At 38.0% G+C, this 17,050-nt stretch overlaps 1 protein-coding gene across 9 annotated transcripts in view; it reads right to left on the bottom strand.

Annotated features, from left to right (window-relative positions):
• The window catches only part of RAPGEF4 (Rap guanine nucleotide exchange factor 4), a 381,527-nt gene that overhangs the window by 39,419 nt on the left and 325,058 nt on the right, over positions 1 to 17,050 (bottom strand). For all 9 annotated transcript variants that reach the window (XM_054548828.1, XM_054548824.1, XM_054548822.2 and 6 more), the window contains 2 exon segments: positions 16,784 to 16,872; positions 11,886 to 11,964 (listed from right to left, as the gene is read on the bottom strand). In XM_054548828.1, the coding sequence (XP_054404803.1) occupies positions 11,886 to 11,964; positions 16,784 to 16,872 (168 nt within the window).

The following is a 17,050-nucleotide window of genomic DNA, read 5'->3' as shown; positions in this document are numbered from 1 at the left end:
GCTTGTGACAGTGCTGTGCTTGAGAGCTAAACCAGTAAAGAGCCTTTTCTAAAAGGACTATAAATAATCATGATCAAGGTAAATGACAGAACCTTAAAGCAAAGGTTTACTGCATGTAAATGGGTTGCAAAATGGCTTTCATAAATTGAGCACAAGATTCATAAAAAAGAAAATTGCTCAACCTGTATTGCTACAATCCTCTCTCAGCTCACAATAAAGAAAGGAAGAAAGATCTCTTTCTGTGAAAATTATTTCTTTTCTGATTAACTCTTTGGTCTCTTGCTCGCATGCATTTATAACTGAGTTTTTCTTTCCAAAGAGTTGCAATGCTGGACATTATATTTTATGACCATTTTTTAATGGCATGTAGGAGCATAGTCAGATGCATGGTAGGTACCAAATAGGAAAGTCTTGACTGATTGAAAAATATGTACTGGTTCACCCAAGAGTGGGAGGATCTGGGTTCAAGTCCTCTAGCTGCCACCATTTAGCTATGTGATCTTGTGTAAATCACTTAGCCACTGCAGACTTCCATTTACTCTCCATGAAATGAGGAGGTGAGAAGAAATCATTTCCAAATTCTCTTTCAGCTACCGCATTTAATAACGCTAACGCAAGGTGAACCGACGGAGAATCAGGTAGGTGCCACAAACTAACATAATGAAAATACAATGCTGCCTTGCCATTGTGCTTTCTTTGGTTTAGTTTTATGGTAACTTGTGTTTGTGCAGACACTTGGATGACATCAGGCTTTGGCAGGTGCTATCTTTTTCATTTCCATGGCATAGGAGCCAAATGGATAAAGTAAGAATGGCCAAGGTGGGGAGTAGGAGTGTGGGCTGAGGAACACCAACCCCTATAAATGTAAGAGTCAGTGGAGATTCTGAATTCTGAGTACGGTCTGTGTCAAAGCTCCCACTAGGCTGGGCTCACTCCCTAGACTGTCCCAAATATCCTGATGCCACTATGGACCATGCATATTCCTCACCGGGCACCTGAGACTAGGCTTCTTCCCTCTAGCCCCTCTTCTAAGTCTAAGTGATAGTGCCTGTGAAAGACAACCTTTCTGATGGCCTTGTACTGTGAAAAATGAGCAAATTTAATTCTCTCTCAGATCACGCCAATTTAAAAGAATGTCACACTGTGCCCTAAGTTACTCTATAAACTACGATCTTAAAAATATTTCACTACACATGCAACATGAGCATATTTTGAATCACTCAAAGATGGAAACAGCATAGAGAGGAAAGGGAAGCTTTTACTGAGCTGGTAGTAATAGAGTGGTGAACACTTAGCCTCAATTTAGAAAAATAACCCCAAGATAGGACAATTAAGGTGCTAATGTGGTTTTTTTTTTTTTTTTTTGAGACGGAGTCTGCTAATATGGTTTTTAAGAGGTAAATATATTTTCAAATGAATTAATATGCTTTTCAGAGAAAATACATCAAAATGCTTTACAAGTACTTAGGCAAAGAAACTATTCAAATTGATCCAATTGATTCACTAATTATTAATTAACAGACTACTTTGAGTAAAGCACCATGCTAGGTTCTGGTGATACAATGGGCACAGTCCTATTCATCTGAAATATTACATTGGACAACATGTTGGAAAGGAGGTATTCACATGTGTAAGAGAGAAAGGAGGAGTGAGGGGAGAGAGAGAGAGAGAGGAAAGATTCTTTCCTACTTGTTATGATAACACGTGTATAGAGCTTTACAATTCATAAAATAACTCAATATTCTTAGACTATCAAATGATGCTTTCCACAAACCTGAGGAGGAAATATTTACCGGTGAGGAAATGGAGATTCAGAGAGAAGAGATCTGGCCAAGGTTGTTGAGTGAATAAATGGCAGGGCTTGCAAATTCAGACAGGGCTCTTTCCACTATTCCCACCCCCACTATCCTAACCAGCAGCTATAGCAACTAGACCTTAGTGCTTGGGTTAAGAATAAATGCATCCGGAAAGCAAAAAGCCTAATGGGAAAGAGATTCCGTGTGTGTGTGTGTGTGTGTGTGTGTGTGTTGAAGTTCCTGTGTGTGTGTGTGTGTGTGTGTGTGTGTGTGTGTGTGTGTGTGTGTGTTGAAGTTCCAAGGTTCCCGCAGCTGATTCAGCATGTTTAGTAACCAGGGCTGACCCCTTGTCTTTGATGAAGAACCCGACAGCCTCTAGGGAGACAGAATTGACCAAATCTGGAGGGACTGGGAAAGGCTTTCTCCCTTTTCTCATGAAAGTTCAGTATTTTTACCCCTGGGAAAATAAAGGGAAGCACTGACTTATTTCACAAAGTCTCATTTGTCCCCTCATGGATGTTTATTTACTAAAGTGAGGGTGGGGGTGACACTTCTTTTATAGCTGAATCCAGGCATTGCTAAAGGATTCTGCTCCTCCAGAGGCGACACACAGGGTTCCCTTTCTGAAATGTCTGTTGAATCAGGTTCTTAAGAAACACAGAGAGAACTTTGTACACAATTGATTATACCTGAAATGGTTACAGATCAGACGCTGAGGTTTCTATTCATTCCAATAACAATCTCCCCAGGCTTTTAGAAAGTTTGTAATTTTTAGATTTTATTTAACTCCTACAAAAAAGGTAGGAAGGGGGAAAAACTATATTCCCTTCAGGTAGCAGCCAAAGAATAAAGAATATCCTACTAGCTCCCTTGTCTCAATATGATGTCAAAAGTGCAATCTAAAAAGAGTAACATTTCAAATACAGCATGTTAATAAATTCAGACACATCAGGAAGGTTGAAGAAGCCGTCTCTGGCTAAAATTGGAATAATGCATGATCAAGAAGTGCTTTTATTGAATAAGGCCATGACTCATGATATGACAGTTGGGTCCAGGAAAGAAGCAATATGGCTGCCTGAACTCATAGGGAAAGAGATGCAGAAAGACAACATGGTTCCTATATCTCATAAAGTTCTAGTTTTTTAAAAGTCTGTAAGGCAATCTAAAATTATTTACTGAATTAGTATTTTAAACACCATTAAGGAAAGGCCATATAGTTTAAGTGGCCAAACTTATCACTGACACTTTTGAGTTGATTTCAGATAAGTCATGGAATCACAGCATCTCGGTTTCAAGAGCCCTTTGATTACATTTCCTTCAACTCCATCACCTTAGAGGTAAGAAAACTGAGGCAGAATGAGTTTAAGCGATTTTTCCAAATTTATCAAAGGAATTCTTGGAACTAGAACTCAGTTCTCTATTTTCCTCCCCAGTACTCTTTTTACCTATGTTGTTGTGTTTTGTCTGATGTTAACGTTACTTTCTTCACGCAAACATAGATTATACAGCAGAGTCAGATGACTTCGAAGTTTGTTGGGAAATAGGGAAATCCATCTGAGATGTAGAAATTGATCCCCCAAATCCTCATAACAAAGCACATGCAGAAAATAAAGAGTTAACAGCCTTCATAATCTGATAGAGAGGCACAGAAATTGTTAATACCTGAACGAGATCCCATCTGCTATAGTTTAATACCTGTCAATTAAGAAAGCAGTGGCTCACTGCGACTGAGCAGACATTGTTAAATCTGATCATTCAAATTCCAACTTGAAGTTTTGCTTACACAGTTGAGTATCTCTTTTCCCAAAAGCTTGGGACCAGAAGTGGTTTTGGATTTCAGATTTTTTTTTGGATTTTGGCATGTTTGCATTATACCTACTGGTACAAGAGCTTAAAAAAACTTCGAATTTTGGAGCATTTTGGATTTTGGATTTTCAGATTAGGAATACTTAACTTGTAATAAAGTATTTCTCACCATCTGGAAGCATTAAATCAGAATCCTTAACAGAAGGAACGAGGTCGTAAACTCACTGTTAATTTCTGCACTTTCTAGCTAAAGACTGGGCACACAAAAGCCTTCAATATTTTTTTATCAACTGATTACACTGTTTGGAATGCTATATCTAATGCACTTTTCTAAAAAAACAAAAAACCTTTAAAAATATCACAGCTATTTAAGAGCCTTTAACTAAGTTACCCGGAATCCCGTTTTGTCAAGATGTCAAATACAGATCAGAGGTACATTCTAAATAAGTTCATAAAGAATTTAATTGTAAAATACCTGGTACATCTTTTAAATAGAATCTTTCAGATATTGGGTATTTAATCTACAGGATGACAAACTTTCAGAGTGACTAAATCTTCACAGAACTGAACCACCTCCTTCAGCATTGCGTACATGTGACTGAGAGCAGATTGGATCTGTTTGCAGTGAGGTTTTAGGGCTGAGAATCAGAAGAGGTGAAGGCCACAGTGTAGGCTACAGTTTTTCTACCCTGCCAACATCAGGCTTAATATTCCATTGAGTCATTTTCCTCATGCCGGCTCTGCCGTTCAAACACTGTAATTATTTCATATATTTTTACCTAGTTATTATCTTACTCACCACAGGCACCTGTAATTTTTCTGTACTTTTTTTTAACTGCTCATTTACTTATTCTTAATTCAGCTAATAATGGTTCCATGTATTAAAATTATCACGGGGAAAGTAAGTGAAAACCTCCCAGGATGTAGAGGCAGCAGATTCATTACAGCCTACAACAGGGAATAAAATATTATGTATACTTTTTGCAGTAAGTACATGCTAATTATGCAGCTATTTATAAAACACTTAACAACATTCAAACTGATACTCTTCATTGTTGTTGTTTTTTAAAACCCTGCTTTGCATACAAGATCTCTGCTTGCAGCTGAAAACAAACTTTGGGGGTCATCTGCCCACTGACAAGACAAAGCTTTTGTATATTCTTTATAACATGCCATATTCCTCTCCTGATGGTATAATAATAATAGCAACATATATATGGGGCTTTAAGGTTTATAATGTATGTTCACACACATAACCTCATTTGATTTTCACAACAACCTGGTAAAGTGGGTAGGGCAAGTATAATGTATTAGTCCATTCTCACACTGCTGTAAAGAACTGCTCAAGACTGGATAATTTATAAAGGAAAGAGTCCCACAGGGCTGGGGAGGCCTCAGGAAACTTACAATCATGGTGGAAGGGGAACCATCATGTCCTTCACATGGCACCAAGAAGGAGAAGTGCCAAGTGAAGGTGGGAAATGCCCCTTATAAAACCATCAGATCTCATGAGAACTCACTCACTATCATGAGAACAGCATGGGGGGGGGCCACCCCCATTATCTAATCACCTCCCACACAGTTCTGCTCCCAACACATGGGGATTAAAATTCAGATTACAATTCGAGATGAGATTTGGGTGGGGACATAGAGCCAGACCGTATCATATAATTACCCCTATTTTACAGAAGGGGCTTGGAGAGGTTAAGCATAATTGCTGAGTAATATAGCTTATAGGACACAGGTCTTAAACACGGGTCTTTTTACTTCAGAGCTTTTGCTTTTTTTACTATAATCTGGGCTTCTTGTCTTCGTGGAGCAACCTGACATTGTGACCACTGGGTCTATTTCCTCCTTCATATGGCATGTTCATAAAATGCAAGTTCTGAAATTACACTACTTAGGTCCCATCCTGGCTTCCCCACTTATATAAAAACTGTATGATCTTTGGTAAGTTAATTGACCATTTAGAGCCTTGGTTTCCTCATCAGTAAACTTCATAAGATTGCTGTCAAGGATGAAATGAGATAATACAGGTAAAACATGTATCTGAAACATATTAACTATTCAGTAAATCTTAGCCACCAATGTTATTACTGATTCTCCTCTGGAAGTCATTTAAAGTATTTTCAATGGACCATTGTGGAATTTTTCATAAGACCTGGCATTTCTGGGTTTAAGTCTGTGATGTTACTTAGCCTATCCACACAGGCTGCTCCTTTGTTTGTGTGTACCTATTAACTTTGAGCTCACAGGAGCGCCTTCTGTACCATCAATTTCTTTACATATCTCCCATTTTCTTGCTCAGAATATTTTTCCCACTGATTTTCAGAATCCTCTGTGTTTTTAAAAGTCTCTACTTCCTGGCTATTCTCCTTTTAATTCTCAAGCCAAGGGCCTGTACTCATAGCACAGCAGTTAGGACGTGCCCTAACGCAATACACTGCTTGGGTTCAAATCTTGTTATAACATTTACTAGCTATGTAGCTAGGGGCAAATTATCTAGCTGCTCAAGCTCACTTTCTCTATTGTGAAAAACAAGATTAAAAGAGTGCATAGTGTTGATATGAGGCCAATAACATGTATATGAAATATTTTTTAGCATATCTGATAAGACAGTCATTTTTTTCCCAAGAAGCATATCATGTTCATAACATCATCAAACAAAGTCTTCCTCATTGGAAACAAACTCTCAAATTGCATATCTGCAGAGCAAATTCCTCTGATGGTGACATATGGATCAAACACTTTTCAGAATCAAATTGGGACTATGATGACAAAATCTGGTTTCAACAAAATTTAAGTTGAAAGTTTTTCTTAGAAATCTAAAAAATGTTCCTAAAAACTTGGCTTCATTTAAAGAATATGAACCTGCTGCTATTATGTGAATCTTTCATCAAAAAGAAAAGTAGATTTTGATAAATGTTCCACTTATAAAACCCAAGTCAACTTATAAAGAGAACATCCCCAGATCAATTTCACAAAGATTTTTATGACAGGGACCCTAATTTTTCAGTGAGGGAAGCTGTTGTGTTTGCTTCTATACAGGGATGAAACACAGAAAAGGTGGATTTAGCTAAAACTTAGTGGCAAATCCATGTTCTATATTTTTTTCTTCTTAATTCAAGAAACTAAACTCATTATTTCCAGGCGAAAAGCACAAAATTTGTGTTGAATACTAAGCTGAAGAAAATTAGTATAGTAACAAAAAAAATCTGTCCAAAATTATTGCTGTTTTAAAATTTCTGTAAGTTTAAATATCAGCCATTCATACTTAAGATTCTTTTAGCTGCAGTAAGAATCTGTCCTAAACAACAAACACCTATATTCATTGACATAAAAAGATAATCTATTGGCAGAGTAAGCTTCAGGACCAGTCAAATGCTGATGATGTTATCACAGACCCCTGTTTTTCCTGACTGTCTCCTCATTTCAGCTTTATCTTGGGGTTCATTCCCATCATGGTTGTAAGATAGCTGCTGCTGGCAATTGGGGTTACAGGCTTCCTGTTTTTTTCTCCTAAATGTTAAAAAGGTTTTCACCCAAAAGCCCAGGAAGCCTCTCTTTGAATTCCATTGGCCCAGTCTAGCTTGGGTCTGGCGTTGGAGAACCAGTCTTTGGCCAGGGAGGCTAATTACTACGAGTGGCTAGAATGACCGAGTAATAAGGCATGAATGTTGGCAAATCAACCACAATGTCCATTACATCAGTGCTACACGGACTTCCTCCAAATGTCTACCAGTATATGCAGGATCTCAGGCAGTTATTAGACCTCCCTGTGCTTTGATTTCTCCTATATGTGAAATGAAATAAATACCAGGTGTGGTGGCTCACACCTGTAATCCCAGCACTTTGGAAGGCCAAGGCAGGCAGATCACGAGGTCAAGAGATCGAGGCCATCCTGGCCAACATGGTGAAACTCCATCTCTACTAAAAACAAAAAAAATTAGCTGGGTGTGGTGGTGCGTGCCTGTAGTTCCAGCTACTCGGGAGGCTGAGGCAGGAGAATTGCTTGAACCCAGGAGGCAGAGGTTGCAGTGAGCCAAGGTTGCGACACTACACTCCAGCCTGGTGATAGAGCGAGACTCTGTCTCAAAAAAAAAAAACAAAAAAACCCACAAACAACAACAACAACAACAACAAAAATAATATAGCAGACTTTTTTGCTTTACATTTGGAGAACTGGTGTTGGAAAGATAAAGTAAATAATGTGAAAATACTCTGAATCAAAGAGAGTTATTAAAATTCAAAATAGTATTGACTTCGTTGTGATCACTTACTAAACTGAAGGCCAGCCTGGAGTTGTACAAACAAGAATATGGCAGAGTTTAATCATAAAGCACTAAATTGATACAACAGGAGAGCAATTTGGGAATACACATTAGAAGCATTAACATACTACATATTCTTTGCCTATTTTTAGGAATTTAAAGTGAGTACATTTTCATATACATGGGCAAAGATTTAGCTGGAAGGATGTTGATTCACTCCATTGTGTTTCTTATAGCAAAAAAAAAGAAAAAAACTGTGGAAATAATCTAAATATCCAATAGGTAGAGGCAGAGAAAATAATTATGACGTATCTATTAATACAATAGTCATTAAAAATGATAATGTGTCTTTCTCACACATCTTTGCCCCCTTGTTGCCCAGTACTCTATGTGACACATTTCCAGCAGTCAGTAAACATTTATGGAAATATCTAGAAGGAAAAAAAGATGATGTAGTTTTATCTATATATACATTAGTTTGGAAAGATATTCACAATATACCACCAAGTGAAAAACAGCATATTACCAAAAAGCACATGTAACATTATTTAATTTATATAAAATCTTATGAACATAAAAATGCATATATAAATTCTAAAATTTTAAAAACAAATTTATTAATGGTGGTGAGATGCCAGGTGAACTTTGCTCTCTTCTCCTTTTGTTGTAATTAAAATTTTTTGTAATGAGAATGTTTTATTTTTAAGGATGACAACTATCTATATTTAGAAAAATGGCATAGAAAAATAATGGCATAGAAAGATACTCATAAAATATTGCTTAATTAAAAGGTATACAAAATTATTTATAGTATGATCCCATTCTTACATTTAAAAACATTTATCTATATGTATAGAAGGATATACACAAAATGGTTAGCAATAGTACACCTGAGAGGTTATAGGGTTATATACAGGTGGTTTTAATTTTCTTTTGAAGACTAAAGGAAAACTGAACTCAATTTTAAATGCAGATTTAAAAAAAGATTAAAGAACCTGGAGATGAAAAGTATAGAAATTGAACAAATATGATTTTCAAACTCATTATAAAGTACTTGTATTCATCGGGTCAAATCATGTCCAAACTGTGTCTAATGAATAGAGAGTCTCTCTCATTAGCACATAAAAGGCTTGATATATTAATGTTCAGCAGAGTTCTACTATCTTTCTCCATGGTAAAAGCAAAACTGGAAGAGACACACAATGTGGATTAAGAACAGAAATACGTGTCAGTAGCTCAGGGCTCAAATCTTTTCTGTGCTAGTAATTACCTTTCTCTGAGCAATTCATAATTTTTCATTATTCTAGTTTATTGATTTAGAAAAATAGCAGTAAAAATACTGACTTCTTCATAGGGCTGCTATGAAAAGTTCCAGATGTTAAGCACTTTAAAAATACTCCACTAAAGCAACTGACTAATGAAACATAGTTAAGTATTTTACTATCCCTAATATCCCACGTTAAAAACATAGGGGTTAAACCACTTGTTCAAGTTTGCATTATACATCCCTGTTGCTTGCAGGTGTGCTGTTAAGCAGTTTATGATGCAATATAGTGTCTTGAAATGTTCTTAAACTCTAATGAAAGGTTACAGAATCATTAAAATTTAAACAAGCTTTCAAATAAATAAGTTGTGAAGAGAGAGAAAAAAAAGGCAAACTCCAGGTTTGGAATCATCTGGAGGACTCAGCTACTTGCCTGGGGCAAGCCACTCCTTTTTTGTTTTTTTGTGGGGGCTGGGGGTAACTTCAGGACTCTGATTTGTAACACAAAGCTAATACTAACCCAATAGAATCCTGCCAGGATAGAGTGGTATAATATTGGTCAATGCTCTTAGCATGCACCTGACACAAACAGAGCTGATTCAAAATAGAACAGTGAAGAGAATCTAAGTTCCCACAGGGCCAGATATGAGGCAGGTGGTCTGAGGGACCTAGATAATACAGATTATACCCAGTCATCCTGGATTCCCCCATCTACAGAAAAAAGAAGTCAGATTTGACGTCACAGCTCTTCCACGCCTGTTTGCTGTCTTGCCTTCCCCTCTCCCTCCCCGCCAGTATCATTTCTCCCCCCTCCTCCCTACCTGGGCATGGAACGGACCTTCTCTCCAGAGCGCTATTTTAAAAAGAGAAGTTAGTGATTTGAATGTTCTCAATCAACTCTTGAAGGGGAACAAGCTAATAAACGAAGAAGTTAGAATCTGAAAAAAAAAGACAAGCGCAGTGTTTGGAGCTTGGAGTTGTAAAGATGCCATGCCTTGGCCCACTGAACTCGCTGACTCGCCCTTGAGTTTTGTTTGCCTTAGGCTTATCGACCTTCTAACTGCTAAAAAGGCAAGTCTAAACTCAATGGTGGATTTTATTTTTCCTTCCAGCAAATCTCAAAGGTCTATAATGATTAGTGCGTATGGAGTTAAAAGAGCACAGAGATCCTGAATGTGTTCATTTTACTTGAGAAAAATTGAGTATGTGCCAGAAAAAATATATAATGTATGTAAGTCTCATTAAGCCATCATTACTCGGGAAAACAGTTTCCAGGCAAATAAACACACAAATCTCCCTCTTGCAGCTCCCTCTGAGTTGCACCTTCAACTCAAATCTCCTGTCCTCATACATTGTTTACTTCAAAGAGAATTATGAGTGAACAAGAAAATGAGAATCAGGTAGGGTAATTATAATCTTGAATGAGGAAAACATGCCAACATTCATTGAATTCCTAAAAAAAAAAAAAAAAGAAAGAATAAAAGAGTCATTCTCCTTCAATATATTTAACTGCTCAAAAGGGCCAAAGTGATTTGGGGTCTAAATTTTTGTTGTTCTAAAAATAAAACAAAATCTTAGAATATACTTTCACACGCTCCCGAAATTGAGTGTGAAGCTTATTAATAATACCCACTTCTTTTATTCCACTCCTATTTTCTGAGAATGTTTGCTCTGTGCTACATACCAGCATCAACTGGGCCATTCCAAACACTGTTGAAAAGCTGTCCCAAATAAACTTGGCCTTCAAGCTATAGAGAGGAATTGTCACTGGAATTTCAAATTTTGGGTCTTTAAGTCAGTAAGATGATAATAAAAAGTAGTAACAAAGAAAGAAATTTTGGTATCTAGAGGAGAGGATGGACTAGGATGAATGGGAAAAGAAAGTTATCCTACAGTGATAACTTGTATTTATCTCAGCAGGTTAGCAATTTAATACCATAGCTCAGAGAAGGAACACAAGCCGACCACAGTCCATCCTGCCAGGGAACAGTCTGTCCCTGAGGTTAGGGAACCATTCCTGCTAATACTCCCAGGTTCTTCTCCATAACCCTTTCTAGCCTGCCTCCCAGGCATGGATTTTTTTTTTTTTTTTTTTTTTTTTTGCCAGCATCACGTTCCTGTGGTAAGCTGGTTCACACTTCTCTGCACAGATGATACAGTTTGGATGTTTGTCCCTGCCCATATCTCATGTTGAAATGTAATCCTCAATGCTGGAGGTGGGCCTGCTGGGAGGTGTTTGGGTCATGGGGGTGGATCCCTCATGTCTTGGTGCTGTCCTTGAGACAGTGAATTCTCATGAGATCTGGTCATTTAAAAGTGTTTGCCACCTTCCCCACCTCGCTCCTGCTCCCCCTTCACCTTCAGCCACAATTGTAAGTTTCCCAAGGCCTCCCCAGAAACAGAGGCTGGCACGATGCTTCCTAGCAGAACTGCCAGTCAATTAAACCTCTTTTCTTATAAATTACCCAGCCTCAGGTATTTCTTTATAGCAATGAAAGAATGGCCCAATACAGGTAACAAGGAGGAAATCCTTAAACATGGCACAGCAGACCTCTGCCAGGCAGAGCTAGAGTCTGTACAAGGGAAAACTGTGGAAAATGTGGGAAAACACATTTCAGTGTGATGAGGGTGGAATGCACAACTCTGCCTGGGCCATGACTTACCTGCAGAAGATGAGATAAGAATGGCCCTCGATAGGTGGGGTTGTCTTTGAGGGAATAGGGACTTACAATCACAATAAAAGGATATTGGGCCACCAGTGCTGGGCAAAGCTGGGTATTTGGCATAAAAACACAGTGCATCATAATAAAGTCATTTAAAACAGAATCTGGAAGGGGAAAAAAACAGAAAAGGAAATTAGGTTCTTGTGGAAATCTTTAGGAAAGCAAGAGTATCTATTCACTTGTTCTTAGTCATTGGTTCTAACACATTGGTTTGGGGTATGAGTTTACTTTACACGGAAGCACTTCATATAAATAATGGTGTTGACAGAGATTGAGATGAAAATCAGTTTCTTATGACAATGGACAAAAAGTATAATATTTTAAAGAGAGACAGCCTTGTACAAACAGCACTAGGTACCTTAGCCACCAAACATTTTAAAATCTGTATACTTAAAGGGTCACATGTGGGCAGTACCATACATGCAGAATGAAGACATGGTCGTTTCTTTGTCTATACCATATTTGTTTTTTCAAAATCCTTTCTCTTTTATGTCTTTTTCACCTCCTATTTCCAAAAGAAGCAATGAAAGGTAGGAGGACAATAGAATTACAGAATCAGGACGTGGTAAGAGCAGAGAATTGGTGAGGGGAGAAAGAAGCAGCAAAAAAAAGAAAAAAAGAAAAGAAAACAAGATTAAGGCTGTGAGCAGCAACTAGAGCAAAACAAAGGCTAACAAAACAGAAGCTGGTGGATTCCAATGGTGACTGTCCTATATGTGAAACTATTTTGTAGGTAAGGAAGCAAGGGGTTGGCAAGGGAAGTAAGGCAGGTCCCCCAAATAAGCTTCATTTACTTCGTCGCTGAATTTGATGCTGGTTCTTCATTGCAGACAACACGCCCTGGCTAGCCAGATGGGAAAGCTCATGAAGGCAAACCTAAAAACCTCAGGACTACGCCCATCAGAACTTGGAACCCAAGATGCCATGACATTTCCAGGGAAAACATGAAATACACTGTCTGAGATTGTGACGCTCATCTTAAATGGAAAATGGTGAGAAATACGTACATTTTAATGCTATAAATTAGATTGCCAAATGTTGTCCATGTTTTTAATGAACTTTTATTGGTGAAGTCTGAGTCAGTGACTAAAGGTTTAACCATTATACATACTCATTTAAATATAACTGATGAGTGTAATACCAAGCTGTCACAACTCAATGTCACCAGGTCTTCAGTCCCATTATACTGAGCCAGAGAAGAAGCAGAGAAGGTGCCAGACAGAGGCTGCAAGAAACTATTTTTTTTAATATACCAAAGGATTTTGGCTTGCCTGAGCTTAACATCTAGCACCATCTTGATATGTTTTATATATTCCTGAGAATAGAGGAGGTAATACTTGCTTATATGCACCCAGGAGGCTGTACTATCTGGTAGTTTAAAGTTTGCTAAAGCAGAGACTTGACTTGGGTGCTCCAAGGCTGGGGAGGGAGTCAGTTAACATGGCCAACCACTCAGCTCACATTTCAGTGTGGCTTTCCGGCTCTCCCCTCACATGTAGCAACTCTTCTGTCTGGCACCTTCTCTGCTTCTCAGTATAATGAGACTGAAGGTGACTGGTGACACTGAGTGATGACAGCTTGGGATTACACTCGTAACTTATATTTAAATGAGAATAATGGTTAAACATTTAGTCACTGATTCAAACTTTGCCAATGTAAGTTCATCAAAAACATGAACACTGGAAATCTAATTTATAGGTTAAAATTTGCTTAAGAATTAATTTAAAACATCACTTCCTACTAGAAGATGATTTACCAAGTCACTCCATGACTAATGCTGGTTTTAAAAGTAAAAATATAAGAACTAATAGGTCTCAGGTAGAAAACAGATTTTTGGTAAATTAAGAGAGTGTGATGTCAAATTCAGCAGTGTGCATTTTTATGATGTTACAACTTTAACGGTAACTCTGACCTTTCTTACTGTACTGTAAATCTATAACTGCCAAAGGTCTCCTACTCTGGTATATCCACAAATTTCGTGGACCTACCCTAGGATTATTTAGTGTCCAGGACAGTAGGGAGGCACATTTGTATTTTTGATTTATGAAAAAGATACTGGTTTGTTCTTTATTTCCAAGGCATAAACATTACTTGTAAGAAAAAAAATCAGGAAAAACTGCAGGAAATGAAGTTCAATATTAAATTATGATGCTAGCTTAGTCTCTACTATCAAAAATGGAAGGGTCAAGAATCACATCCCACACGCCAGCCTTAGAATACACTGATTTCTAGGCTTTAATTTTTTTGATGAAGAAGGAATAATCAGGCTACTCTGGGCACACTGCCCGTGGGTTAGCCCTGCTCTGCAAGGAATAGTAATTAAAAAAACAAAACTAAACAAAAGAAGCAGAAGCAGCAGCAATAATCCAATCTCCATCTCTTTTAGAGGTGACTTGAAAGGAAGGCTATACTTGCCCTTCATGGGTGGTAAAGATCTTATAGCTCGTTCCTTAGATGCCACAGTCTCTAATGTACCAGAATATATATATTTTTGAGTCAATACTTACTTTAGGTAAGATGCTGATTCTTGCATTATGCAATCACACATTCTGGGCAAACAGTTAATCAGAGGGAAAAAATCAGCTGCATTTTTTCCTGACCCATGGTCCTAGAAATTTGGTTTATTTGAGGTTACATATGGCTCTTGGTAGCTATCCTCACATAACTGGTTCTTCAACAGTTTCTCTATACTAAATATGGAGTAACTTTTCTCCAGCATAGCTCTTATTATGTTCTTCTTGCTCAGACATCTTCAACCACTTCCCAGTGCTTGGTTCTACCTTTTCGTTGTTGTTGCGCAAGCTGGAGTGCAGTGGCATGATCATAGCTCACTGTAGCCTCAAACTCCTGGGCTCTAGTGATCCTCCCGCCTTGGCCCCCAAAGTGCTGGAATTACAGGCGTGAGCCACTGCACCCAGCTGGCTTTTCATTTAAGACTCTCTAAGATCTATAACCCAATTCTTAAACCTTTCCTTCATTTTCCAATTTATGTACATAATAGTCCAGTAAAAATCTGACCACTCACTCTTCCCTGTCTATTTCTAGATCAGTGCTAATATTATCCCTTAGTATGGATGGCTTTGTCCCTATCTCTACTTACTGGTTACCAGCCTCCTTCAGGGCCACTCTATATTTTCCATGATACTTTTCCAGATCCCTCACCCAGTCAGTGTCCCTGAAGCACTAACCACATTCTGCCTTATATTCAAGTTATGTGCACATTGCATTATGTCTTCTAACACATCATAAGCTTTCTGAAGGCAGGAGGATGATTCCTTGTTCACATTGCCTAGTCCAAAGCATCTAGCTTAGTGTCTGCCCAACAAGATACTCAATAAATATTGGCCTGAGAATAATTGGCCTGGAGCCAGTGATCCTGACGATTATATCTACTATACCCTAATTAATTTGCTACATAAAAAGCCTCAGGTAATCTATGTATAAAATGAGAAACTGGAATGAGAAGATAAAATAAGAATTCAGTGGTAAAATACCTTTAGGAGGTATATAATAATAATGATATCTTCAACTTGAGTATATAGCAAAGGTCAATTATGGAAATGGATTTTGAACTAAGTTTTTGAGATAAATCTCTGAACTTCTTTTAGTGAGAAAGGCTCTTCTGTAGAGCTCTATGTGCTTAAAATATTAACCCACATCATTATTCTGAGAGACAGGCAGTAGCATAGGATTAAAAAAAAAAAAACACGTTGTGTGTGGGCTGTTTCAAAGTCATATACAAGATGGTAACCAAAGTGGAACATAATTTTATAACTCTGAACACTTAGTTCACTGGTGAGATTTGTTTTATTCACCCTAGAATTTCTGTGTCTTAGGTAACAAGACTGACTCACTGTAAGCAGATGTTATGTGTTGAATTATATCCCCCCAAAAAGATATGTTGAAGAACTAACCTCCAGTATCTCAGAATATAATCGTCTTTGGAAATAGGGTCTTTGCAGGTGTGGTCAAGTTAAGGTGAGGTCCTTAATGCGGGCCTTAATCCAATATGACTGGTATCCTTATAAAAAGGGGTAACCTTGGACCCAGAGACAGACATGCACAGAGGGAAGGCTATGTGAAGAGTCACAGGGAGAATGCTGTGTGAACATGAGGGCAGAGATCTGGATGATGCATCTACAAGCCAAAGATAGCCTGCAAACCACAGGAGGCTAGGAGAGGGGCATGGAACAGATACTCCTTCACAGCCTTCAAAAAGAACCAACCCAAATATCACCTTCAGCTAGGATTTCTAGCCTCCAGAACTGTAAGACAATATAATGTTGTTGCTTGAGCTACCCAGTTGGTGGTTGTTCATTAGGGCAGCCCTAGCAAACGAATGGTGGCATTTAGTTATATTCTAGAGCAGCTGGACTCTACAACAACTGCAAAGAGAAGTATCTTACTCCCAACTGGAGCAAGGCTGTACCTTTTATGTAGGCAGCTTCAAATCCTTCGTGGGAATAGGTAGGATGTAAATGATAAACCCAAGAGATGCCTATAGAAGGTGGGATTTGAATAACTTAAGAGAGAGATGCCTAGGGAAGACGAGGCATAGTATGTAGAAATGAGGCTGAGTCATTTCTAGAGAACAGTCAGGATTGGGGAGGGAAGAGGACAGTCAGAAGGACTATTCCCAGTCAGGTCACACAGAGATGCTTTTCAAATATCAATACACAGAATCCCCTTCCCAAACTGCTTTCACTATACACACTGCGAATGAATTCAGGACTTTTAAACAATGCTATGCATGGATTTAATGGACATGCAAACGGTTCTATGTGTATACCTGTTGCTTCATTTAAACAATGCTATGCATGGATTTAATGGACATGCAAACGGTTCTATGTGTATACCTGTTGCTTCATTTAAACAATGCTATGCATGGATTTAATGGACATGTAAACGGTTCTGTGTGTATACCTGTTGCTTCATTTAAAGTTGCCTCAAGGCGTATTGTTTCTAGAAAATGCTCTAAAATTTTTTCAGGTGTTCCTGACATCACAGTATACCTGGATAAGAAACAAAAATGCCATTAGTTTTTCAAAAGTGGGCAAATCATTAAAAAAACTTTTACTTATCTAATTTTTTTTTTTAATTTGAGATCCCAGGGAACCATATACTTTTCATGGTAAGAGAGACCACACACTTCGTCAAAGTCACACAAGAAGACAAAACAAACAAACAGAA

This window comes from Pongo abelii, chromosome 11, assembly GCF_028885655.2.
Source record: "Pongo abelii isolate AG06213 chromosome 11, NHGRI_mPonAbe1-v2.0_pri, whole genome shotgun sequence".
Lineage (NCBI taxonomy): Eukaryota > Metazoa > Chordata > Mammalia > Primates > Hominidae > Pongo > Pongo abelii.
The sequence above is the reverse complement of the archived record's forward strand: the minus strand, read 5'-3'. Positions and strand labels throughout refer to the sequence as shown.